Source organism: Oncorhynchus gorbuscha, linkage group LG22 (assembly GCF_021184085.1).
Source record: "Oncorhynchus gorbuscha isolate QuinsamMale2020 ecotype Even-year linkage group LG22, OgorEven_v1.0, whole genome shotgun sequence".
NCBI classification, from domain to species: domain Eukaryota; kingdom Metazoa; phylum Chordata; class Actinopteri; order Salmoniformes; family Salmonidae; genus Oncorhynchus; species Oncorhynchus gorbuscha.
In genome coordinates this window covers 51,635,592-51,661,970 of record NC_060194.1, presented here as the reverse complement: position 1 = coordinate 51,661,970, position 26,379 = coordinate 51,635,592, and the positions used below count along the sequence as shown (strand labels likewise).

Below are 26,379 nucleotides of genomic sequence, written 5' to 3'. Positions count from 1 at the left end.
TCTAATGCATCTCTGGTGTAGCTGCGCGCCAAGCATCTTGGGAAGTGATGTTTTACAGAATCATGCCTTCTGATTGGTTTAAACTAAACCGACGACCTTTGACTCAACACGTGGTTTAAAAACTTGCAGGCCAGCCCGCGGAAATCTGTCAAAGAGCTTTCAAGCTGCGCGCACTTTGTAGACTTTTCTAACTTGACTCAGTGTAGTAGTTAATATTTGTCATTTAAAATATATATATATAATTGTGTCTTATACAAACGTGCGCTATAACGGGAAGTTAAAACAGCAGCCAGGCAAGTCCCTGCTTTTCGTGGTATATTTTTTCCATTAGCTAGCTAACGATAGCGCATGTTTGTTTCTGTGTAATATTTCCTCGTTCAAAACATCTGGGAACTCGGAAAAATACGAGGTCAAATCATTCAGATCTTCAGGTTCGGAGCTCTAGAAAGAGGCCCGAGATTCCCAGTTGTCTGGAATGCGCGGAAGTTGGAGATTTTCAAGTTCCCATTTCCGAGTTTCCAGTTGTTTTGAACTCGGCATCATAAGAGCTCCGATCTCCATATGAGTGTTGTAGGTAGTAGTGATGATGCTCAGCATGACAGTGTGTTGGAAGTGGTGTGCTGATGAACGTGTGTTTCTGTGCAGTATGAGTATATTGGAGGTGAGGTTTGTGGGTGACGCAGATGCACTGGAACACATGGTGGACAAACAACAAGGTAGGAGTCAGACACACACACACCATCAAGAAGACCCACACACACACCATCACGAAGACTCACACACACACACCATCACGAAGACCCACACACACCATCACAAAGACACACACACACATACACCATCACAAAGACACACACACACACACCATCACAAAGACACACACACACACACCATCACAAAGACACACACACACACACACCATCACAAAGACACACACACACACACACACACATCACAAAGACACACACACACACACACACACCATCACAAAGACACACACACACACACACACACCATCACAAAGACCCACACACACACACCATCACAAAGACCCACCCACACCGTCACAAAGACCCACCCACACCGTCACAAAGACCCACCCACACCGTCACAAAGACCCACCCACACCGTCACAAAGACCCACACACACCATCACAAAGACCCACACACACACACCATCACAAAGACACACACCATCACAAAGACACACACACACATCATCACAAAGAGACACACACCATCACAAAGACCCACTGCTGCTGACTGATTTGTTGGTTTTGCTGTGTGTGTAGATGTGCAGGGCAGCAGTATGCAGAGGCTGGTGACTCTGAGGAGTGAAGCGGAGAGGAGCGATAGAGAGGATGACGCAGGCCTTAGTGAGCTGCACTATGTTCAGGTCCTCGGAACAGACGGTGTGTGTCGGTCGGACATGACGAACAGCCCTATTGACTGTGTATATGTGTCCTGCCTGGCTGTGTGTGTGTGTGTCCTGCCTGGTTGTGTGTGTGTGTCCTGCCTGGCTGTGTGTGTGTGTGTGTCCTGCCTGGCTGTGTGTGTGTGTGTCCTGCCTGGCTTGTGTGTGTGTGTCCTGCCTGGTTGTGTGTGTGTGTCCTGCCTGGCTGTGTGTGTGTGTCCCGCCTGGCTGTGCGTGTGTGTCCTGCCTGGTTGTGTGTGTGTGTCCTGCCTGGCTGTGTGTGTGTGTCCCGCCTGGCTGTGCGTGTGTGTCCCGCCTGGCTGTGCGTGTGTGTCCCGCCTGGCTGTGCGTGTGTGTCCTGCCTGGCTGTGTGTGTGTGTGTGTCCTGCCTGGCTGTGTGTGTGTGTGTCCTGCCTGGCTGTGTGTGTGTGTGTCCTGCCTGGCTGTGTGTGTGTGTCCTGCCTCTCTGTGTGTGTGTGTGTGTGTGTGTGTGTGTGTGTGTGTGTGTGTGTGTGTGTGTGTGTGTGTGTGTGTGTGTGTGTGTGTGTGTGTGTGTGTGTGTGTGTCCCGCCTGGCTGTGTGTGTGTGTGTGTGTGTGTGTCCCGCCTGGCTGTGTGTGTGTGTGTGTGTGTGTGTCCCGCCTGGCTGTGTGTGTCCCGCCTGGCTGTGTGCGTCCCGCCTGGCTGTGTGTGTGGGGAGACTGTCTGTCTGTGTGTGTGGGGAGACTGTCTGGCTGTGTGTGTGGGGAGACTGACTGTCTGGCTGTGTGTGTGGGGAGACTGACTGTCTGGCTGTGTGTGTGGGGAGACTGTCTGTCTGTCTGTGTGGGGAGACTGTCTGTCTGTCTGTGTGGGGAGACTGTCTGTCTGTGTGTGTGGGGAGACTGTCCTGTCTGACTGTGTCCTGTCTGACTGTGTCCTGTCTGAAGAGGGGGAGGAGTGTGTAGCAGCAGGAGGAGGAGGGTCATCAGTGTTCACCTTTCAGACGGTCAAACGCTCCAACATGATGGCCCAGATGGGTACGTCTCTCCAAACCTTATCATATTGACAACATAGTTGAGTCCCTGCTTTAACAGGAAATACATGACCTCAGAGATGGAAGCCAGGCGAGGTCAGGTGGGAACATTCTAGCCAATGTGGTCAGGTGGGACCATTCTAGCCAATGAGGTCAGGTGGGCCCATTCTAGCCAATGAGGTCAGGTGTGTGAACAACAGGCACAAATCCAATATAACGTTGTTTTTTTTCCTCCAAAGTTACCGAAATGCCCATGTCCATTTATATCAGTACACTGGTAACAACCTCCCATTCCAAACTTTCATATCAGTACACTGGTAACAACCTCCCCATTACCAAACTCTATGAGGTCAAATATCAGTACACTGGTAACAACCTCCCCATTACCAAACTCTATGAGGTCAGATATCAGTACACTGGTAACAACCTCCCCATTACCAAACTCTATGAGGTCAGATATCAGTACACTGGTAACAACCTCCCCATTACCAAACTCTATGAGGTCAAATATCAGTACACTGGTAACAACCTCCCCATTACCAAACTCTATGAGGTCAAATATCAGTACAAACAACCTCCCCATATCTATGAGGTCAAATATCAGTACACTGGTAACAACCTCCCCATTACCAAACTCTATGAGGTCAAATATCAGTACACTGGTAACAACCTCCCCATTACCAAACTCTAAACTACACTGGTAACAACCTCCCCATTACCAAACTCTATGAGGTCAAATATCAAACTGGTAACAACCTCCCCATTACAAACTCTGAGGTCAACTGGTAACAACCTCCCCATTACCAAACTCTATGAGGTCAGATATCAGTACACTGGTAACAACCTCCCCATTACCAAACTCTGAGGTCAGATAAGCCTCACGCAGCACATTTTTTGTTCACCAAATTCAACACTCATAGTTATCTTATTTTCGTTGGCAGATTTTGGGCAGTGTGAAGCCGCTCGCTTTGCCTCTTCCTGTCTGCTCTCTCTGGCTCGTAGAGTAATCACTCTCTGTGTGTCTGTGTGTGTGTGTGTGTGTGTGTGTGTGTGTGTGTGTGTGTGTGTGTGTGTGTGTGTGTGTGTGTGTGTGTGTGTGTGTGTGTGTGTGTGTGTGTAGCGTCTGAGCTGGCTCGGACCCCAACGAGGAGTGTGACCTTCAGAACAACACCTGACACTTCTGGCCCCGCCCACAATGGCTGCAGTGAGTCCCTCTTTCGTCCATCTCTTCCTTCCCGTTCTCTCGTCCTCGTCCATCTCTTCCTTCCCGTTCTCTCGTCCTCGTCCATCTCTTCCTTCCCGTTCTCTCGTCCTCGTCCATCTCTTCCTTCCCGTTCTCTCGTCCTCGTCCATCTCTTCCTTCCCGTTCTCTCGTCCTCGTCCATCTCTTCCTTCCCGTTCTCTCGTCCTCGTCCATCTCTTCCTTCCCGTTCTCTCGTCCTCGTCCATCTCTATATCTCTGGATGTGAGCAACACAATTGGATTTGATATACAGTACCAGTCAAAGGTTTGGACACACCTACTTATTCCATTGTTTTCCTGTATTTTTTTTTTTTTTCTACATTGTAGACTAATGATGAAGACATCAACACTATGAAATAACACATGGAATCATGTAGTAACCAAACAAGTGTTAACTAATCTAAATATATTTTATATTTGAGGTTCTTCAAAGTAGCCACCCTTTGCCTTGATGACAGCTTTGCACACTCTTGGCATTCTCTCAACCAGCTTCATGAGGAATGCTATTTCAACAGTCTTCAAGTAGTTCCCACATATGCTGAGCACCTGTTGGCTGCTTTTCCTTCACTGCAGTCCAACTCATCCCAAACCATCTCAATTGGTTTGAGGTCAGGTGATTTTGGAGGCCAGGTCATCGGATGCAGCACTCATCCCACCTTCTTGGTCAAATAGTCCTTACACAGTCTGGAGGTGTGTTTGGGGTCATTGTCCTGTTGAAAAACAAATGATGGTTCCACTAAGCGCAAACCAGATGGGATGGTGTATCGCTGCAGAATGCTGTGGTAATCATGTTGGTTAAGTGTGCCTTGAATTCTAAATAAATCACTGACTGTGTCACCAGCAAAGCACCCACTCACCATCACACCTCCTCCTCCTCCATGCTTCACGGTGGGAACCACAGATGTGAAGATCATCCATTCACCTACTCTGCGTCTCACGAAGACATCACACCTCCTCTTCCATGCTTCACGGTGGGAACCACACATACAGAGATCATCCATTCACCTACTCTGCGTCTCACGAAGACACCACACCTCCTCCTCCATGCTTCACGGTGGGAACCACACATGCAGATATCATCTGTTCACCTACTCTGCGTCTCACAAAGACATCACACCTCCTCCTCCATGCTTCACGGTGGGAACCACAGATGTGAAGATCATCCATTCACCTACTCTGCATCTCACGAAGACACAGTGGTAGGAACCAAAAATCAGCAATTTGACCATGAAGGCCTGATTCACGTAGTCTCCTTTGAACAGCTGATGTTGAGATGTGTCTGTTACTTGAACTCTGTGAAGCATTTATTTGGGCTGCAATGTCTGAGGCTGGTAACGCTGATGAACGTATCCTCTGCAGCAGAGGTAACTTGGGATCTTCCTTTCCTGTGGCGGTCTCGTGAGAGCCAATGCTTGATGGTTTTTGCGACTGCACTTGAAGAAACCCTCAAAGTTCATGACATTTTCCAGATTGATTCACCTTCACGTCGTAAAGTAAAGACGGACTGTCATTCCTCTTTTCTTATTTGAGCTGTTCTTGCCATGAGAGGGACTTGCTGGCAAGGACCAAAAGGCTCCTTAAAACTTCTTCAATTGGGTTGAGGTCTGGTGATTATGGAGGCCAGGTCATCTGATGCAGTACTCATCACTCTCCTTCTTGGTCAAATAGTCCTTAGACAGCCTGGAGGTGTGTTGGGTCATAGTCCTGTTGAAAAACAAATGATAGACCCACTAAGCCCAAACTAGATGGGATGGCGTATCGCTGCAGAATGCTGTGGTAGTCATACTGGTTCTTAGGGCTGCAATCCCATTAACGGGATGACAACAGCCAGTGAACGTGCAGGGCGCCAAATTCAAAACAGAAATCTCATAATTAAAATTCCTCAAACATACATGTATCTTATAACCGTTTTAAAGGTAATCTTGTTGTTAATCCCACCACAGTGTCTGATTTCAAATAGGCTTTACAGCGAAAGCACCACAAACGATTATGTTAGGTCCCCACCAAGCCACAGAAAAACACAGCCATTTTTCCAGCCAAAGAGAGGAGTCACAAAAAGCACAAATGGAGATAAAATTAATCACTAACGTTTGATGATCTTCATCAGATGACACTCATAGGACATCATGTTACACAATACATGTATGTTTTGTTTGATAAAGTTCATATTTATATAAAAACATCTCAGTATACATTGGCGAGTTGCGTTCACTAGTTCCAAAAACATCCAATGATATTGCAGAGAGCCACATAATTTTACAGAAATACTCATTATAAATGTCGATGAAAATACAATTGTTAGACATGGAAAAGTAGATATACCTCTCCTTAATGCAACCGCTGTGTCAATTTAAATAAAGCTTTACGGAAAAAACAAACCATGCAATAATCGGAGAACAGCGCTCAGAAAACAAATAAAATTATCCGCCATGTTGGAGTCAGCAGAAATCACATTAAATATTCCCTTATCTTTGATCTTCATCAGAATGCACTCCCAGGAATCCTAGTTCCACAATAAATGTTTGATTTGTTCGATAATGTTCATTATTATTTATGTCCAAGTAGCTACTTTTGTTAGGGCGTTGGGTACACAAATCCAAACGCTCGTGAAGAATTTATTTGGGCTGCAGTTTCTGAACTTATCCTCTGCAGCAGAGGTAACTCTAGGTCTTCCTTTCCTGTGGCGGTTCTCATGAGAGCCAGTTTTATCATAGCGCTTGGTGGTTTTTGCGACTGCACTTGAAGAAACTTGAAAGATTCTTGAAATATTCCGTCTTGACTTATGAACTGTCGTTTCTCTTTGCTTATTTGAGCTGTTCTTGCCATAATATTATCCCTGTTTGGTAAAATACCATCTTCTATATACCACCCCTACCTTGTCACAACACAACTGATTGGCTCAAACACATTAAGAAGGAAAGAAATTCCACAAATGAACTTGTAACAAGGCACATCTTTTAATTGAAATGCATTCCAGGTGCCTACCTCATGAAGCTGGTTGAGAGAATGGTAAGAGTGTGCAAAGTTGTCAAAAGGCAAAGGGTGTCTACTTTGAAGAACCTCAAATATAAGTCGCTCTGGATAAGAGCGTCTGCTAAATGTAATGTAAATATACAATATATTTTGATTTAACTCTTTTTTTTTTTTTTCTTACTACATGATTCCATATGTGTTAATTCATAGTTTTGATGTCTTCACTATTCTACAATGTAGAAAAGAAATGCTTGAATGAGTAGGTGTGATAATTAATGTGTGATCAGGTGGATGCTGTCCATTTTCTCTGTGTTCTCCCCATCTCTAGATGTGAGTGAGAACAGGACTCCTCAGAAGGTGAGTATTGGAGAGAACAGATGTAGTCAGTTGTCACCTGACCTTTTCATAGACTATATTGGTGCCCAGTGCTGAGGTGTGACCTGTGTTACTTCCTGTTTCCTCTCAGGGCAGGAAGGTGCAGTTTGTTTCCACAACGCCCCACAGACTCAGGAAGAGACTCTCAGGTGGGAAACAAACAATCGGCTACTGACGTTGTAATTAAATGTTTGGGACATTCAATAAACTCTTTTAACCAACACAGAACATAAATATAAACACAACATGTAAAGTGTTGGTCCCATGTTTCATGAGCTGAAATAAAAGATCCTAGAAATTTTCCAAACCTTATTACTCTCACATTTTGTGCACAAATTTGTTTACATCCCTGTTAGTGAGCATTTCTCCTTCGCCAAGATAATCCATCCACCTGACAGGTTTGGCATATCAAGAAGCTGATTGAACAGCATGATCGTTACACAGGTTCACCTTGTGATGGGGACAATAAAAGGCCACTCTAATATGTGCCGTTTCGTCACATAAAACAATGCCGCAGATGTGTCAAGTTGAGGGAGCTTGCAGTTGGCATGCTGACCAGAGCTGTTGCCAGAGAATTTAATATACTCTACTATAAGCCGCCTCCAACATCGTTTTAGAGAATTTGGCAGTACATCCAACCGGCCTCACAACCGTATGGCGTTGTGTGGATGAGCGGTTTGCTGATGTCAACACTGAACAGAGTGCCCCACTATGGGGTTATGGTATGGGCATGCATAAGCTACGGACAACTAACACAACTGCATTTTATTGATGGCAATTTGAATGTTAGAGATACTGTGATGAGATCCCATTGTCGTGCCATTCATCCTCCTCCATCACCTCATGTTTCAGCATGATAATGCACGGCTCCATGTCACAAGGATCTGGACACAATTCCTGGAAGCTGAAAATGTCCCAGTTCTTCCATGGCCTGCATACTCACCTGACATGTCACCCATTGAGCATGTTTGGGATGCTCTGGATCGACTTGTACTTCAACGTGTTCCAGTTCTCGCCAATATCCAGCAACTCGCACAGCCATTGAAGAGGAGTGGGACAACGTTCCACAGGCCACAATCAACAGCCTGATCAACTCCATGTGAAGGAGATGTGTTACGCTGCATGAGGCAAATGGTCACACCAGATACTGACTGGTTTTCTGATCCACACCAGATACTGACTGGTTTTCTGATCCACACCAGATACTGACTGGTTCTGATCCACACCAGATACTGACTGGTTTTCTGATCCACACCAGATACTGACTGGTTTTCTGATCCACACCAGATACTGACTGGTTTTCTGATCCACACCAGATACTGACTGGTTTTCTGATCCACACCAGATACTGACTGGTTTTCTGATCCACACCAGATACTGACTGGTTCTGATCCACACCAGATACTGACTGGTTCTGATCCACACCAGATACTGACTGGTTTTCTGATCCACACCAGATACTGACTGGTTTTCTGATGCACGCCAGATACTGACTGGTTTTCTGATCCACGCCAGATACTGACTGGTTTTCTGATCCACGCCAGATACTGACTGGTTTTCTGATCCACGCCAGATACTGACTGGTTTTCTGATCCACGCCAGATACTGACTGGTTTTCTGATCCACGCCAGATACTGACTGGTTTTCTGATCCACGCCAGATACTGACTGGTTTTCTGATCCACGCCAGATACTGACTGGTTTTCTGATCCACGCCAGATACTGACTGGTTTTCTGATCCACGCCAGATACTGACTGGTTTTCTGATCCACGCCAGATACTGACTGGTTTTCTGATCCACGCCAGATACTGACTGGTTTTCTGATCCACGCCAGATACTGACTGGTTTTCTGATCCACGCCAGATACTGACTGGTTTTCTGATCCACGCCAGATACTGACTGGTTTTCTGATCCACAGCAGATACTGACTGGTTTTCTGATCCACACCAGATACTGACTGGTTTTCTGATCCACACCAGATACTGACTGGTTCTGATCCACACCAGATACTGACTGGTTCTGATCCAAACCCCTACCTCTTTATTAAGGTATCTGTGACCACCAGATGCAGATCTGTATTCCCAGTCATGTGGAATACATAGATTAGGGCCTAATGAATGTATTCCCAGTCATGTGGAATACATAGATTAGGGCCTAATGAATATAAATGGACTTTCCTCATATGAACTGTAGCTCTCTGAAATTGTTGCATATTGCGTTTGTTTTTGTTTAATATACTAAACTAAGGTCTGTCTGTCTGTCCGTCTGTTAGCTCCCAGCCTGAGATCCGACAGCGACAGCGAGCTCTCTCCCTCTGACTCTGGAGAGGAGGAGGAGGATGATGAAGATGATAAGGGGAAGAGAGAGGAGGACAGAGTGAATCAGTCCAGCACACCCAGTAAGCCTTCAGCCACAGCTCTCTATAAGACACCTGCTAAGAAGAGCAAGACCGCCCCAGAACCACCCTGCCAGGTTAGTCACCCAGAACCACCCTGCCAGGTTAGTCACCCAGAACCACCCTGCTGGGTTAGTCACCCAGAACCACCCTGCCGGGTTAGTCACCCAGAACCACCCTGCCAGGTCAGTCAGTCAGCAAGATTTGTATTTATTATGGATCCCCATTAGTTCCTGTCAAGGCAGCAGCTACTCTTCCTGGGGTTTATTATGGATCCCCATTAGTTCCTGCCAAGGCAGCAGCTACTCTTCCTGGGGTTTATTATGGATCCCCATTAGTTCCTGCCAAGGCAGCAGCTACTCTTCCTGGGGTTTATTATGGATCCCCATTAGTTCCTGCCAAGGCAGCAGCTACTCTTCCTGGGGTATATTATGGATCCCCATTAGTTCCTGCCAAGGCAGCAGCTACTCTTCCTGGGGTTTATTATGGATCCCCATTAGTTCCTGCCAAGGCAGCAGCTACTCTTCCTGGGGTTTATTATGGATCCCCATTAGTTCCTGCCAAGGCAGCAGCTACTCTTCCTGGGGTTTATTATGGATCCCCATTAGTTCCTGCCAAGGCAGCAGCTACTCTTCCTGGGGTTTATTATGGATCCCCATTAGTTCCTGCCAAGGCAACAGCTACTCTTCCTGGGTTTATTATGGATCCCCATTAGTTCCTGCCAAGGCAGCAGCTACTCTTCCTGGGGTTTATTATGGATCCCCATTAGTTCCTGCCAAGGCAGCAGCTACTCTTCCTGGGGTTTATTATGGATCCCCATTAGTTCCTGCCAAGGCAGCAGCTACTCTTCCTGGGGTTTATTATGGATCCCCATTAGTTCCTGCCAAGGTAGCAGCTACTCTTCCTGGGGTTTATTATGGATCCCCATTACTTCCTGCCAAGGCAGCAGCTACTCTTCCTGGGGTTTATTATGGATCCCCATTAGTTCCTGCCAAGGCAGCAGCTTCTCTTCCTGGGGTTTATTATGGATCCCCATTACTTCCTGCCAAGGCAGCAGCTTCTCTTCCTGGGGTTTATTATGGATCCCCATTAGTTCCTGTCAAGGCAGCAGCTTCTCTTCCTGGGGTTTATTATGGATCCCCATTAGTTCCTGCAGCAGCTTCTCTTCCTGGGGTTTATTATGGATCCCCATTAGTTCCTGTCAAGGCAGCAGCTTCTCTTCCTGGGGTTTATTATGGATCCCCATTAGTTCCTGCAGCAGCTTCTCTTCCTGGGGTTTATTATGGATCCCCATTAGTTCCTGTCAAGGCAGCAGCTTCTCTTCCTGGGGTCCAAAGACATTAAAGTGCATTCGGAAAGGATTCAGACCCTTTGACTTTTTCCACATTTTAAGTTACTGACTAGTCTCCCAGTCCCTGCCTCTGAAAAACATCCCCACAGCATGATGCTGCTTCACCGTAGGGATGGTGCCAGGGTTCCTCCAGACGTGACGCTTGACATTCACGCCAAAGAGTTCAATCTTGGTTTCATCAGACCAGAGAATCTTGTTTCTCAGGGTCTGAGAGTCCTTTAGGTGACTTTTGGCAAACTCCAAGTGGGCTGTCATGTGCCTTTTACTGAGGAGTGGCTTCTGTCTGTCCACTCTACCATAAAGGTCTGATTGGTGGAGGGCTGCAGAGATGGTTGTCCTTCTGGAAGGTTCTCCCATCTCCACAGAGGATCTCTAGAGCTCTGCCAGTGACCATCGGGTTCTTGGTCACCTCCCTGTCCATTCTTGGTGGTTCCAAACTTCTTCCATTTAAGAATGATGGAGGCCAGTGGTGGACCCCGAGTTGTAGAAACATCTCAAGGATGATCAATGGAAACAGGATGCACCTGAGCTCAATTTACAGTCTCACAGCAAAGGGTCTGAAACATGAGGTGATGGCGGCGGATGAATGGCACGACATTGGGCCTCAGGATCTCATCACAGTATCTCTGTTCATTCAAATTGCCATTGATAAAATGCAATTGTGCTTGTCTGTAATTTATGCCTGCCCATACGTTGGGGCACTCTGTTCCCAACGTTGACATCAGCAAACTGCTCACTCACACGACGCCATGCACGTGTTCTGCGGTTGTGGGGTCGGTTGGACGTACTACCAAATTCTCTAAATTAACATTCAGTTCTCTGGCAACAGCTCTGGTGGACATTCCTGCAGTCAGCAAGTCTCTCAACTTGAGACATCTGTGGCATTGTGTTGTGGGACAAAACTGCACATTTTAGAGTGGCCTTTTATTGTCCCCAGCACAAGGTGCACCTGTGATTATGCTGTTTAATCACCTGTCAGGTGGATGGATTATCTTGGTGAAGGAGAAATGCTCACTAACAGGGATGTAAACACATTTGTGCCCAACGTGTGAGTGAAATAAGCTGTTTGTGTTGGTGGAACATTTCTACAATCTTTAATTTCAGCTGGTTCAGTACTGGTTCTGTGTAGTACTGGTTCTGTGTAGTACTGGTTATGTGTAGTACTGGTTCTGTGTAGTACTGGTTCTGTGTAGTACTGGTTCTGTGGTTCAGTACTGGTTCTGTGGTTCAGTACTGGTTCTGTGGTTCAGTACTGGCTCTGTGGTTCAGTACTGGCTCTGTGGTTCAGTACTGGCTCTGTGGTTCAGTACTGGTTCTGTGGTTCAGTACTGGTTCTGTGGTTCAGTACTGGCTCTGTGTAGTACTGTTTCTGTGGTTCTGGCTCTGTTTAGTACTGGTTCTGTATAGTACTGGCTCTGTGTAGTACTGGCTCTGTGTGGTTCTGGCTCTGTGTAGTACTGGTTCTGTGTAGAACTGGTTCTGTAGTTCTGGCTCTGTGTAGTACCGTGTGCCTCCCAGAGTCTGTTCTGGACGTGGGGACCGTGAAGAGACCTCTGGTGGCATATCTTGGTATGACTTAGTTCTCTCTGTTTTAGGCCAGTCTGGTCGAGGAATACTTTGAGGCTCACGGCAGTTCTAAATTCCTGACATCAGACCGGACCCTGCAGCGCCTACACACCCCTAAACTAGACCGGGTGAGTACACACACACCTAAACTAGACCGGGTGAGTACACACACACACACACACACACACACACACACACACACACACACACACACACACACACACACACACACACACACACACACACACACACACACACACACACACACACACACACACACCTAAACTAGACCGGGTGAGTACACACACACACCCCTAAAGTAGACCAGGTGAGTACACACCTAGGAGATGTATGTAAGTAACCCAGGTGATTGATGTTTGTTGTGTGTAGGAGACCTTGTTCCGTCTGTTAGAAGGGAAACCGGCGTGTTATTCTTCAGAGATTGAGAAGCTCCACTCCAGTCACCATGAACACTTCAACAAGTGGATGCTGCAGCTACAGTAAGGACCTCTCTCTCTATGCAGGACCTCTCTCTATGCAGGACATCTCTCTATGCAGGACCTCTCTCTCTATGCAGGACCTCTCTCTCTATGCAGGACCTCTCTCTCTATGCAGGACCTCTCTCTCTATGCAGGACCTCTCTCTATGCAGGACCTCTCTCTATGCAGGACCTCTCTCTCTATGCAGGACCTCTCTCTCTATGCAGGACCTCTCTCTCTATGCAGGACCTCTCTCTATGCAGGACCTCTCTCTCTATGCAGGACCTCTCTCTATATACAGGACCTCTCTCTCTATGCAGGACCTCTCTCTCTATGCAGGACCTCTCTCTCTATGCAGGACCTCTCTCTATACAGGACCTCTCTCTCTATGCAGGACCTCTCTCTATGCAGGACCTCTCTCTCTATGCAGGACCTCTCTCTATGCAGGACCTCTCTCTATGCAGGACCTCTCTCTATGCAGGACCTCTCTCTATGCAGGACCTCTCTCTATGCAGGACCTCTCTCTATGCAGGACCTCTCTCTATGCAGGACCTCTCTCTATACAGGACCTCTCTCTCTATGCAGGACCTCTCTCTCTATGCAGGACCTCTCTCTCTATGCAGGACCTCTCTCTCTATGCAGGACCTCTCTCTCTATGCAGGACCTCTCTCTATGCAGGACCTCTCTCTATGCAGGACCTCTCTCTATGCAGGACCTCTCTCTATGCAGGACCTCTCTCTATGCAGGACCTCTCTCTATGCAGGACCTCTCTCTATGCAGGACCTCTCTCTCTATGCAGGACCTCTCTCTATGCAGGACCTCTCTCTATGCAGGACCTCTCTCTCTATGCAGGACCTCTCTCTCTATGCAGGACCTCTCTCTCTATGCAGGACCTCTCTCTCTATGCAGGACCTCTCTCTCTATGCAGGACCTCTCTCTCTATGCAGGACCTCTCTCTCTATGCAGGACCTCTCTCTCTATGCAGGACCTCAGGACCTCTCTCTATGCAGGACCTCTATGCAGGACTCTATGCAGGACCTCTCTCTCTATGCAGGACCTCTCTCTCTATGCAGGACCTCTCTCTCTATGCAGGCCCAATTCACAGTGAGGTCACTAGACTGTATCATAACCCCTCTCTGTGTGTGTGTGTGTGTGTGTGTGTGTGTGTGTGTGTGTGTGTGTGTGTGTGTGTGTGTGTGTGTGTGTGTGTGTGTGTGTGTGTGTGTGTGTGTGTGTGTGTGTGTGTGTGTAGGCTGGGTTACAGTGTGTTGCTGTACGGGCTGGGCAGTAAGAAGGCCTTACTCGAGGAGTTCCGAGTGTCTCTGCTCTGTCAGGAGATACACCTGGTTGTCAACGGATTCTTCCCTTCCATCTCTCTCAAATCAGTCAGTATAACACACACCTGAACACACACACACCTGTACACACACACGCTCATCTGTACACACACACGCTCACCTGTACACACACACGCTCACCTGTACACACACGCACTCACCTGTACACACACACGCTCACCTGTACACACACGACGCTCACCTGTACACACACGCGCTCACCTGTACACACACGCGCTCACCTGTACACACACGCGCTCACCTGTACACACGCGCGCTCACCTGTACACACGCGCACTCACCTGTACACACGCGCGCTCACCTGTACACACGCACTCACCTGTACACACGCACTCACCTGTACACACGCACTCACCTGTACACACGCACTCACCTGTACACACGCACTCACCTGTACACACGCGCTCACCTGTACACACGCGCTCACCTGTACACACGCGCTCACCTGTACACACGCACTCACCTGTACACACGCACTCACCTGTACACACGCACTCACCTGTACACACGCACTCACCTGTACACACGCACTCACCTGTACACACGCACTCACCTGTACACACGCACTCACCTGTACACACGCACTCACCTGTACACACACGCACTCACCTGTACACACGCACTCACCTGTACACACACACGCTCACCTGTACACACACACCTGTACACAACCCTCTGTTCTCCTCCTGTCCTGTAGATCCTGACTGCTCTGTCTGCAGAGATTCTAGAACACCAAGGAACGTTCCGGAACCCTGCTGACCAACTACAGTACATCACCACCACCCTCAGAGAACGTGGGTAGACCTTGACCCCTAGCATTCAGTGACCTTGACCCCTAGCATACAGTCACCTTGACCCCTAGCATACAGTCACCTTGACCCCTAGCATACAGGACCCCTAGCATTCAGTCACCTTGACCCCTAGCATTCAGTCACCTTGACCCCTAGCATTCAGGACCCCCTAGCATTCAGTGACCTTGACCCCTAGCATTCAGTCACCTTGACCCCTAGCATTCAGTGACCTTGACCCCTAGCATTCAGTGACCTTGACCCCTAGCATTCAGTGACCTTGACCCCTAGCATTCAGTGACCTTGACCCCTAGCATACAGTGACCTTGACCCCTAGCATTCAGTGACCTTGACCCCTAGCATTCAGTCACCTTGACCCCTAGCATTCATTGACCTTGACCCGTAGAAGACAGTGACCAGTGTGACCTTGACCCGTAGCATTCAGTGACCTTGACCCGTAGCATTCAGTGACCTTGACCCGTAGCATTCAGTCACCTTGACCCCTAGCATTCATTGACCTTGACCCGTAGAATACAGTGACCTTGACCCCTAGCATACAGGGACCAGTGTGACCTTGACCCGTAGCATTCAGTGACCTTGACCCCTAGCATACAGGGACCAGTGTGACCTTGACCCGTAGCATTCAGTGACCTTGACCCCTAGCATACAGGGACCAGTGTGACCTTGACCCGTAGCATTCAGTGACCGTGACCCGTAGCATTCAGTCACCTTGACCCGTAGCATTCAGTGGCCTTGACCCGTAGCATACAGTGACCTTGACCCATAGCATTCAGTCACCTTGACCCCTAGCATTCATTGACCTTGACCCGTAGAATACAGTGACCTTGACCCCTAGCATACAGGGACCAGTGTGACCTTGACCCGTAGCATTCAGTGACCTTGACCCGTAGCATTCAGTGACCTTGACCCGTAGCATTCAGTCACCTTGACCCCTAGCATTCATTGACCTTGACCCGTAGAATACAGTGACCTTGACCCCTAGCATACAGGGACCAGTGTGACCTTGACCCGTAGCATTCAGTGACCTTGACCCGTAGCATACACGGACCTGTGTTTGTGAACTTTGACCTGTGTGTGTATCTCATCAGAGCCGGACCTCCATGTGTACCTGTTGATCCACAACATTGACGGTCCCATGCTCCGTGGAGGGAAGACCCAGAATGCACTGGGCCAACTGGCCTCACTACCCAACCTGCACCTTGTTGCCTCCATCGACCACATCAACGCACCGCTTGGTACGGTACAGTTTGTCTATTCGTCCTGTATTACTCTGTACGGTACAGTCTATTCGTCCTGTATTACTCGGTACGGTACAGTTTGTCTATTCGTCCTGTATTACTCGGTACGGTACAGTTTGTCTATTCGTCCTGTATTACTCGGTACGGAACAGTCTATTCGTCCTGTATTACTCGGTACGGAACAGTCTATTCGTCCTGTATTACTCGGTATGGTACAGTTTGTCTATTTGTCCTGTATTACTCGGTACGGAACAGTCTATTCGTCCTGTATTACTCGGTACGGAACAGTTTGTCTATTCATCGTGTATTACTCGGTACGGAACAGTCTATTTGTCCTGTATTACTCGGTACGGAACAGTCTATTTGTCCTGTATTACTCGGTACGGAACAGTCTATTCGTCCTGTATTACTCGGTACGGAACAGTCTATTCGTCCTGTATTACTCGGTACGGTACAGTTTGTCTATTCATCGTGTATTACTCGGTACGGAACAGTCTATTCGTCCTGTATTACTCGGTACGGAACAGTCTATTCGTCCTGTATTACTCGGTACGGAACAGTCTATTCGTCCTGTATTACTCGGTACGGTACAGTCTATTCGTCCTGTATTACTCGGTACGGTACAGTCTGTCTATTCGTCCTGTATTACTCAGTACGGTACAGTTTGTCTATTCATCGTGTATTACTCGGTACGGAACAGTCTATTTGTCCTGTATTACTCGCTACGGAACAGTTTGTCTATTCGTCCTGTATTACTCGGTACGGTACAGTCTATTCGTCCTGTATTACTCGGTACGGAACAGTCTATTCGTCTGTATTACACGGCACGGTACAGTCTGTCTATTCGTCCTGTATTACTCGGTACGGTACAGTTTGTCTAGCACTCACCTGTATTACTCGCACGGTACAGTCTATTCGTCCTGTATTACTCGCACTCAGTCTATTCGTCCTGTATTACCTGTACACAGTCTGTCTATTCGTCCTGTATTACTCAGTACGGTCACCTTGTCTACACGTGTATTACTCTGTACGGAACAGTCTATTCGTCCTGTATTACTCGGTACGGAACAGTCTATTTGTCCTGTATTACTCGGTACAACAGTCTATTCGTCCTGTATTACTCGGTACCACAGTCTATTCGTCCTGTATTACTCGGCACGGTACAGTTTGTCTATTCGTCCTGTATTACTCGGTGGAACAGTCTATTCGTCCTGTATTACTCGGCACGGAACAGTCTATTCGTCCCTGTGACTCGGCACGGAACAGTCTATCATCCTGTATTACTCGACCCGGAACAGTCTATTCGTCCTGTATTACCGCATACGGAACAGTCTATTCGTCCTGTATTACCCGTACATAACAGTCATTCGTCCTGATTACTCGGCACGAACAGTCTATTCGTCCTGTATTACTCGGACCAGTCTATTCGACCTGTGACCCGTAGCAGTCTATTCGTCCTGTATTACTCGTACACCTTGACTCGGTACAGTACAGTCAGTCTATTCTTGTATTACCCGTACAGTCTATTCGTCCTGTATTACTCGGTAGCATTCAGTCTACCTTGACCTGTATTACTGGGTCATTGATTACCGTAGAATAGTCAGTGACCTTGACCCCTAGCATACAGGGACAGTCTGACCTTGACCTGTATTACTCGGTGACGGTACAGTTTGTCTATTCAGTCCTTGACCCGTAGAATACAGTTTGTCTATTCGTGACCTGTATTACCCGGTAGTCTATTCAGTGACCTGTGACTCGATTCAGTACAGTCTATTCGTCCTGACTCTGTAGCGGAACAGTCTATTTGTCCTGTATTACCTTGACGAACAGTCTATTTGTCCTGTATTACTCGGCAGCAGTCATTTGACCTTGACCCGGCAGAATACAGTCTACCTTGACCCCTGCATTACAGGGACCAACAGTCTATTCGTCCTGTATTACTCGGCAGCAACAGTCTATTCGACCTGTATTACAGGGAACAGTCTATTTGTCCTGTATTACCCGTAGCATTCAGTCTATTCGTCCTGTATTACTCCTAGCAACAGTTTGTCTATTTGTCCTGTATTACCCGTAGCAACAGTTTGTCTATTCGTGACCTGTATTACCCCGGTAGGTACAGTTTGTCTATTGACCTGTATTACTACAGGGAACAGTCTGACCTGTATTACCCGTAGCATTCAGTGACCTGTGACTCTGTAGGAACAGTCTAGTCGTCCTGTATTACTCGGTTCACGACCCGTACAGTTTGTCTATTCATCGTGTTGATTACTCGGTACGGAACAGTCTTCGTCCTTGACCCTAGCATACGGAACAGTCTATTGTCCTGTATTACTCGGTACAGTTTGTCTATTCTTTGACCCTGTATTATCAGAGCCGGAACAGTCTTGTCCTGTATTACTCCAGTTTGTCAACATTGTATTACGGTCCCTATGCTCCGTATTACTGGAGGGAACAGACCCTGTATTACTGGGCCACAGTCTATTCCTCATTACTGGGTAACCTGCACTATTCGTCCTGTATTACTCCATCGAACAGTCTCAACGCACCGTATTACTCGGTACGGAACAGTTTGTCTATTCGTCCTGTATTACTCGGTACAGTACAGTTTGTCTATTCGTCCTGTATTACTCGGTACGGAACAGTCTATTCGTCCTGTATTACTCGGTACGGAACAGTCTATTCGTCCTGTATTACTCGGTACGGAACAGTCTATTCGTCCTGTATTACTCGGTACGGAACAGTCTATTCGTCCTGTATTACTCGCTACGGAACAGTCTACAGTTTGTCTATTCGTCCTGTATTACTCGGTACGGAACAGTCTGTCTATTCGTCCTGTATTACTCGGTACGGAACAGTCTATTCGTCCTGTATTACTCGGTACGGTACAGTCTATTCGTCCTGTATTACTCGGTACGGTACAGTTTGTCTATTCATCCTGTATTACTCGGTACGGAACAGTTTGTCCTGTATTACGGTCCTCTATTCGTATTACTCGGTACGGAACAGTCTATTCGTCCTGTATTACTCGGTACGGAACAGTTTGTCTATTCATCCTGTATTACTCGGTACGGAACAGTCTATTCGTCCTGTATTACTCGGTACGGAACAGTCTATTCGTCCTGTATTACTCGGTACGGAACAGTTTGTCTATTCATCCTGTATTACTGGGTACAGTACAGTTTGTCTATTCGTCCTGTATTACTGGGTACGGTACAGTCTGTCTATTCGTCCTGTATTACTGGGTACGGTACAGTCTGTCTATTCGTCCTGTATTACTCGGTACGGTACAGTCTATTCGTCCTGTATTACTCGGTACGGTACAGTTTGTCTATTCATCGTGTATTACTCGGTACGGAACAGTCTTCGTCCTGTATTACTCGGTACGGAACAGTCTATTTGTCCTGTATTACTCGGTACAGTTTGTCTATTCGTCCTGTATTACTCGGTACGGAACAGTCTTCGTCCTGTATTACTCGGTACAGTTTGTCTATTCGTCCTGTATTACTCGGTACGGAACAGTCTATTCGTCGTGTATTACTGGGTACGGAACAGTCTATTCGTCCTGTATTACTGGGTACGGTACAGTTTGTCTATTCGTCCTGTATTACTGGGTACGGTACAGTCTATTCGTCCTGTATTACTCGGTACGGAACAGTCTATTCGTCCTGTATTACTCGGTACGGAACAGTTTGTCTATTCGTCCTGTATTACTCGGTACGGTACAGTTTGTCTATTCGTCCTGTATTACTCGGTACGGAACAGTCTATTCGTCCTGTATTACTCGGTACGGAACAGTCTATTCGTCCTGTATTACTCGGTACGGAACAGTCTATTCGTCCTGTATTACTCGGTACGGTACAGTCTGTCTATTCGTCCTGTATTACTCGAACAGTTTGTCTATTCGTCCTGTATTACTGGGTACGGAACAGTCTATTTGTCCTGTATTACTGGGTACGGAACAGTCTATTTGTCCTGTATTACTCGGTACAGAACAGTCTATTCGTCCTGTATTACTGGGTACGGAACAGTCTATTCGTCCTGTATTACTCGGTACGGTACAGTCTATTCGTCCTGTATTACTTGGTCTTACCACAGATGTTGATGAAGGTGTGTGTCTCCCTGCAGTGTGGGACCAGTGTAAACTGAGTCAGTTTAACTGGTTGTGGTGGGAGTGCGTGTGTTTCCAGCGTTATGTGGAGGAGACGTCCTATGAGAACTCTCTACTAGTTCAACAGACTGGAGCCCTCGCCCTCTCCTCCATGACACACGTCCTGCGCAGCCTTACGGCTAACGCCAGGTACACACGCTACGGCTAACACCTTATGGCTAACGCCAGGTATACACGCTACGGCTAACACCTTACGGCTAACGCCAGGTACACACGCTACGGCTAACGCCTTACAGCTAACACCTTACGGCTAACGCCAGGTACACACGCTACGGCTAACACCTTACGGCTAACGCCTTACAGCTAACACCAGGTACACACGCTACGGCTAACGCCTTACGGCTAACGCCAGGTACACACGCTACGGCTAACACCTTACGGCTAACACCTTACAGCTAACACCAGGTAACACCTTACAGCTAACACCAGGTACACACGCCTACGGCTAACGCCAGGTACACACGCAACGGCTAACACCCTACGGCTAACACCTTACAGCTAACACCTTACAGCTAACGCCAGGTACGCACGCTACGGCTAAGTCCTTATGTCTAACGCCAGGTACACACGCTACGGCTAACGCCTTACAGCTAACGCCAGGTACACACGCTACGGCTAACGCCTTACAGCTAACGCCAGGTACTCACGCTACGGCTAACGCCTTACGGCTAACGCCAGGTACACACGCTACGGCTAACGCCTTACAGCTAACGCCAGGTGCACACCTGTTTGGATAAGGTTTGATTTGGTTGTGTAATGGTGGTGTGTGATTGGTCTACAGGGGCATCTTTAAACTGCTGGTGGAGTTTCAACTGGAGAACAAAGACAACCCTTCATACACAGGTACACACACACACTACCCCTCCTACACAGGTACACACACACACTACCCCTCCTACACAGGTACACACACACACACTACCCCTCCTACACAGGTACACACACACACACTACCCCTCCTACACAGGTACACACACACACACACACACACACACACCTCATACACAGGTACACACACACACACTACCCCTCCTACACAGGTACACACACACACACACACACACACACACACACACTACCCCTCCTACACAGGTACACACACACACACTACCCCTCATACACAGGTACACACACACACACTACCCCTCATACACAGGTACACACACACACACTACCCCTCCTACACAGGTACACACACACACACACACACACACACACACACACACACACACACACACACACCCCTCCTACACAGGTACACACACACACACACACACACACACACACACACACACTACCCCTCCTACACAGGTACACACACACACACACACACACACACACACTACCCCTCCTACACAGGTACACACACACACACACACACCCCTCCTACACAGGTACACACACACACACACACACACTACCCCTCCTACACAGGTACACACACACACACACACTACCCCTCCTACACAGGTACACACACACACACACACACTACCCCTCCTACACAGGTACACACACACACACACACACACTACCCCTCCTACACAGGTACACACACACACACACACACTACCCCTCCTACACAGGTACACACACACTACCCCTCCTACAACCCTTCATACACACACACACACACACACTACCCCTCCTACACAGGTACACACACACACACACACACTACCCCTCCTACACAGGTACACACACACACACTAAAATCAAATCAAATCAAATTGTATTTGTCACATACACATGGTTAGCAGATGTTAATGCGAGTGTAGTGAAATGCTTGTGCTTCTAGTTCCGACAATGCAGTAATAACCAACAAGTAATCTAGCTAACAATTCCAAAACTACTGTCTTATACACAGTGTAAGGGGATAAGGAACATGTACATAAGGATATATGAATGAGTGATGGTACAGAGCAGCATACAGTAGATGGTATCGAGTACATTATATACATATGAGATGAGTGTGTAGACAAAGTAAACAAAGTGGCATAGTTAAAGTGGCTAGTGATACATGTATTACATAAGGATGCAGTAGATGATATAGAGTACAGTATATACATATGCATATGAGATGAATAATGTAGGGTAAGTAACATTATATAAGGTAGCATTGTTTAAAGTGGCTAGTGATATATTTACATCATTTCCCATCAATTCCCACTATTAAAATGGCTGGAGTTGGGTCAGTGTCAATGACAGTGTGTTGGCAGCAGCCACTCAATGTTAGTGGTGGCTGTTTAACAGTCTGATGGCCTTGAGATAGAAGCTGGTTTTCAGTCTCTCGGTCCCAGCTTTGATGCACCTGTACTGACCTCGCCTTCTGGATGATAGCGGGGTGAACAGGCAGTGGTTCGGGTGGTTGATGTCCTTGATGATCTTTATGGCCTTCCTGTAACATCGGGTGGTGTAGGTGTCCTGGAGGGCAGGTAGTTTGCCCCCGGTGATGCGTTGTGCAGTCCTCACTACCCTCTGGAGAGCCTTACGGTTGAGGGCGGAGCAGTTGCCGTACCAGGCGGTGATACAGCCCGCCAGGATGCTCTCGATTGTGCATCTGTAGAAGTTTGTGAGTGCTTTTGGTGACAAGCCGAATTTCTTCAGCCTCCTGAGGTTGAATAGGCGCTGCTGCGCCTTCTTCACGACGCTGTCAGTGTGAGTGGACCAATTCAGTTTGTCTGTGATGTGTATGCCGAGGAACTTAAAACTAGCTACCCTCTCCACTACTGTTCCATCGATGTGGATAGGGGGTGTTCCCTCTGCTGTTTCCTGAAGTCCACAATCATCTCCTTAGTTTTGTTGACTACCCCTCCTACCCCTCCTACACAGGTACACACACACACACTACCCCTCCTACACAGGTACACACACACACACTACCCCTCCTACACAGGTACACACACACACACCCTACCCCTCCTACACAGGTACACACACACACACACTACCCCTCCTACACAGGTACACACACACACACTACCCCTCCTACACAGGTACACACACACACCCTACCCCTCCTACACAGGTACACACACACACACTACCCCTCCTACACAGGTACACACACACACACTACCCCTCCTACACAGGTACACACACACACACTACCCCTCCTACACACACACACACCCACTACCCCTCCTACACACATACACACCCACACACACACTACCCCTCCTACACAGGTACACACACACCCACTACCCCTCCTACACAGGTACACACACACCCACTACCCCTCCTACACAGGTACACACACACCCACTACCCCTCCTACACAGGTACACACACACACACCCACTACCCCTCCTACACACACACACACACACACTACCCCTCCTACACAGGTACACACACACACACCCACTACCCCTCCTACAACCCTTCATACACACACACACACACACACACACACACACACACACACACACACACACACACACACACACACACACACACACACACACACACACACACACACACACACACACACACACACACACACACACACACACACACACACACACTACCCCTCCTACACAGGTACCTACACACACACACACCCCTCCTACACAGGTACACACACACACACTACCCCTCCTACACAGGTACACACACACACACACACCCCTCCTACACAGGTACACACACACACACTACCCCTCCTACAACCCTTCATACACACACACACACCCCTCCTACACAGGTACACACACACACACTACCCCTCCTACACACACACACACCCACTACCCCCTCAACCCTTCACACACCCACTTCCTACAACCCTTCATACACACCCACTACCCCTCCTACACAGGTACACACACACCCACTACCCCTCCTACACAGGTACACACACACACACACACACCCCCCCTACACAGGTACACACACACACACTACCCCTCCTACACAGGTACACACACACACACACTACCCCTCCTACACAGGTACACACACACACACTACCCCTCCTACACAGGTACACACACACACACACTACCCCTCCTACACAGGTACACACACACACACTACCCCTCCTACACAGGTACACACACACACACTACCCCTCCTACACAGGTACACACACACACACACTACCCCTCCTACAACCCTTCATACACACACACTACCCCTCCTACAACCCTTCATACACACCCACTACCCCTCCTACAACCCTTCTTACACACCCACTACCCCTCCTACAACCCTTCATACACACCCACTACCCCTCCTACAACCCTTCATACACACCCACTACCCCTCCTACACAGGTACACACACCCCACTACCCCTCCTACAAGGTTCACACACACCCACTACCCCTCCTACAACCCTTCATACACACCCACTACCCCTCCTACACAGGTACACACACACCCACTACCCCTCCTACACAGTTACACACACACTACCCCTCCTACACAGTTACACACACACTACCCCTCCTACACAGGTACACACACACCCACTACCCCTCCTACACAGTTACACACACACTACCCCTCCTACACAGTTACACACACACTACCCCTCCTACACAGTTACACACACACTACCCCTCCTACACAGGTACACACACACACACCCACTACCCCTCCTACAACCCTTCACAGTAATTGTTTTAAAGTGTATGTGTGTGTAGGCTTGTCATTCCAGGACTTCTACCAGCGTTGTCGGGAAGCCTTCCTGGTGAACTCTGACCTCACCCTGCGTACCCAGCTCACAGAGTTCAGAGACCACAAACTCATCCGCACACGCAAGGTACACTCACGCACACACACACGGGCGCACACACACAGCTTCAACCTGAAGTTGACTAATTTTTCCCATGATCCCTCAGGGTGCTGATGGAGTGGAGTACCTGCTGGTTGCCGTGGAGACCAGCACTCTGACTGACTTCCTGGAGAAAGAAGTAGAGTGAGGAGAGGATCATGTTCCGTCTTTCTCTCCAACCCAAGAGAACTGGGCCTCACTGGGTCAGACAACTGGGCGGTATTGATAACGGGTCTCGTAGGGTCAGAGAACTGGGTCTCACTGGGTCAGAGAACTGGGCGGTATTGATAACGGGTCTCGTAGGGTCAGATAACTGGGCCTCACTGGGTCATACAACTGGGCGGTATTGATAACGGGTCTCGTAGGGTCAGACAACTGGGCGGTATTGATAACTGGTCTCGTAGGGTCAGAGAACTGGGCGGTATTGATAACTGGTCTCGTAGGGTCAGAGAACTGGGCGGTATTGATAACGGGTCTCGTAGGGTCAGAGAACTGGGCGGTATTGATAACTGGTCTCGTAGGGTCAGAGAACTGGGCGGTATTGATAACGGGTCTCGTAGGGTCAGATAACTGGGCGGTAATTGATAACGGGTCTCGTAGGGTCAGACAACTGAGCGGTATTGATAACTGGTCTCGTAGGGTCAGAGAACTGGGCGGTATTGATAACGGGTCTCGTAGGGTCAGAGAACTGGGCGGTATTGATAACTGGTCTCGTAGGGTCAGAGAGAACTGGTCTCGTAGGGTCAGAGAACTGGGCGGTTGATAACGGGTCTCGTAGGGTCAGAGAACTGGGCGGTATTGATAACGGGTCTCGTAGGGTCAGAGAACTGGGCGGTATTGATAACGGGTCTCGTAGGGTCAGAGAACTGGGCGGTATTGATAACTGGTCTCGTAGGGTCAGAGAACTGGGCGGTATTGATAACTGGTCTCGTAGGGTCAGAGAACTGGGCGGTATTGATAACTGGTCTCGTAGGGTCAGAGAACTGGGCGGTATTGATAACGGGTCTCGTAGGGTCAGAGAACTGGGCGGTATTGATAACTGGTCTCGTAGGGTCAGAGAACTGGGCGGTATTGATAACTGGTCTCGTAGGGTCAGAGAACTGGGCGGTATTGATAACTGGTCTCGTAGGGTCAGAGAACTGGGCGGTATTGATAACGGGTCTCGTAGGGTCAGAGAACTGGGCGGTATTGATAACGTCGGAGTCGTTTTTCCTT

At 48.2% G+C, this 26,379-nt stretch overlaps 1 protein-coding gene across 1 annotated transcript; it reads left to right on the top strand.

Annotated features, from left to right (window-relative positions):
• Nucleotides 1-101: 101 nt before the first annotated feature.
• Nucleotides 102-25,796, top strand: orc2 (origin recognition complex, subunit 2). Its single transcript, XM_046321945.1, has 17 exons — nt 102-293; nt 646-716; nt 1,293-1,412; nt 2,343-2,432; nt 3,549-3,632; nt 6,972-7,000; nt 7,110-7,167; nt 9,291-9,490; nt 12,360-12,458; nt 12,721-12,830; nt 14,062-14,194; nt 14,865-14,961; nt 16,065-16,211; nt 20,340-20,511; nt 21,164-21,225; nt 25,034-25,152; nt 25,232-25,796. The coding sequence occupies exons 2-17, from the start codon at nt 647-649 to the stop codon at nt 25,310-25,312; spliced, it is 1,671 nt and encodes a 556-aa protein (XP_046177901.1). The 5' UTR covers nt 102-293; nt 646; the 3' UTR covers nt 25,313-25,796.
• Nucleotides 25,797-26,379: the final 583 nt, after the last annotated feature.

Bases quoted from the DNA above. Each gene is read 5' to 3' on its own strand.
- orc2 (XM_046321945.1), top strand. From the start codon at position 647: ATGAGTATATTGGAGGTGAGGTTTGTGGGTGACGCAGATGCACTGGAA. The intron at 12,459-12,720 runs GTGAGTACACAC...TGTTGTGTGTAG, and splicing joins ACACCCCTAAACTAGACCGG to GAGACCTTGTTCCGTCTGTT. The intron at 21,226-25,033 runs GTACACACACAC...ATGTGTGTGTAG, and splicing joins AGACAACCCTTCATACACAG to GCTTGTCATTCCAGGACTTC.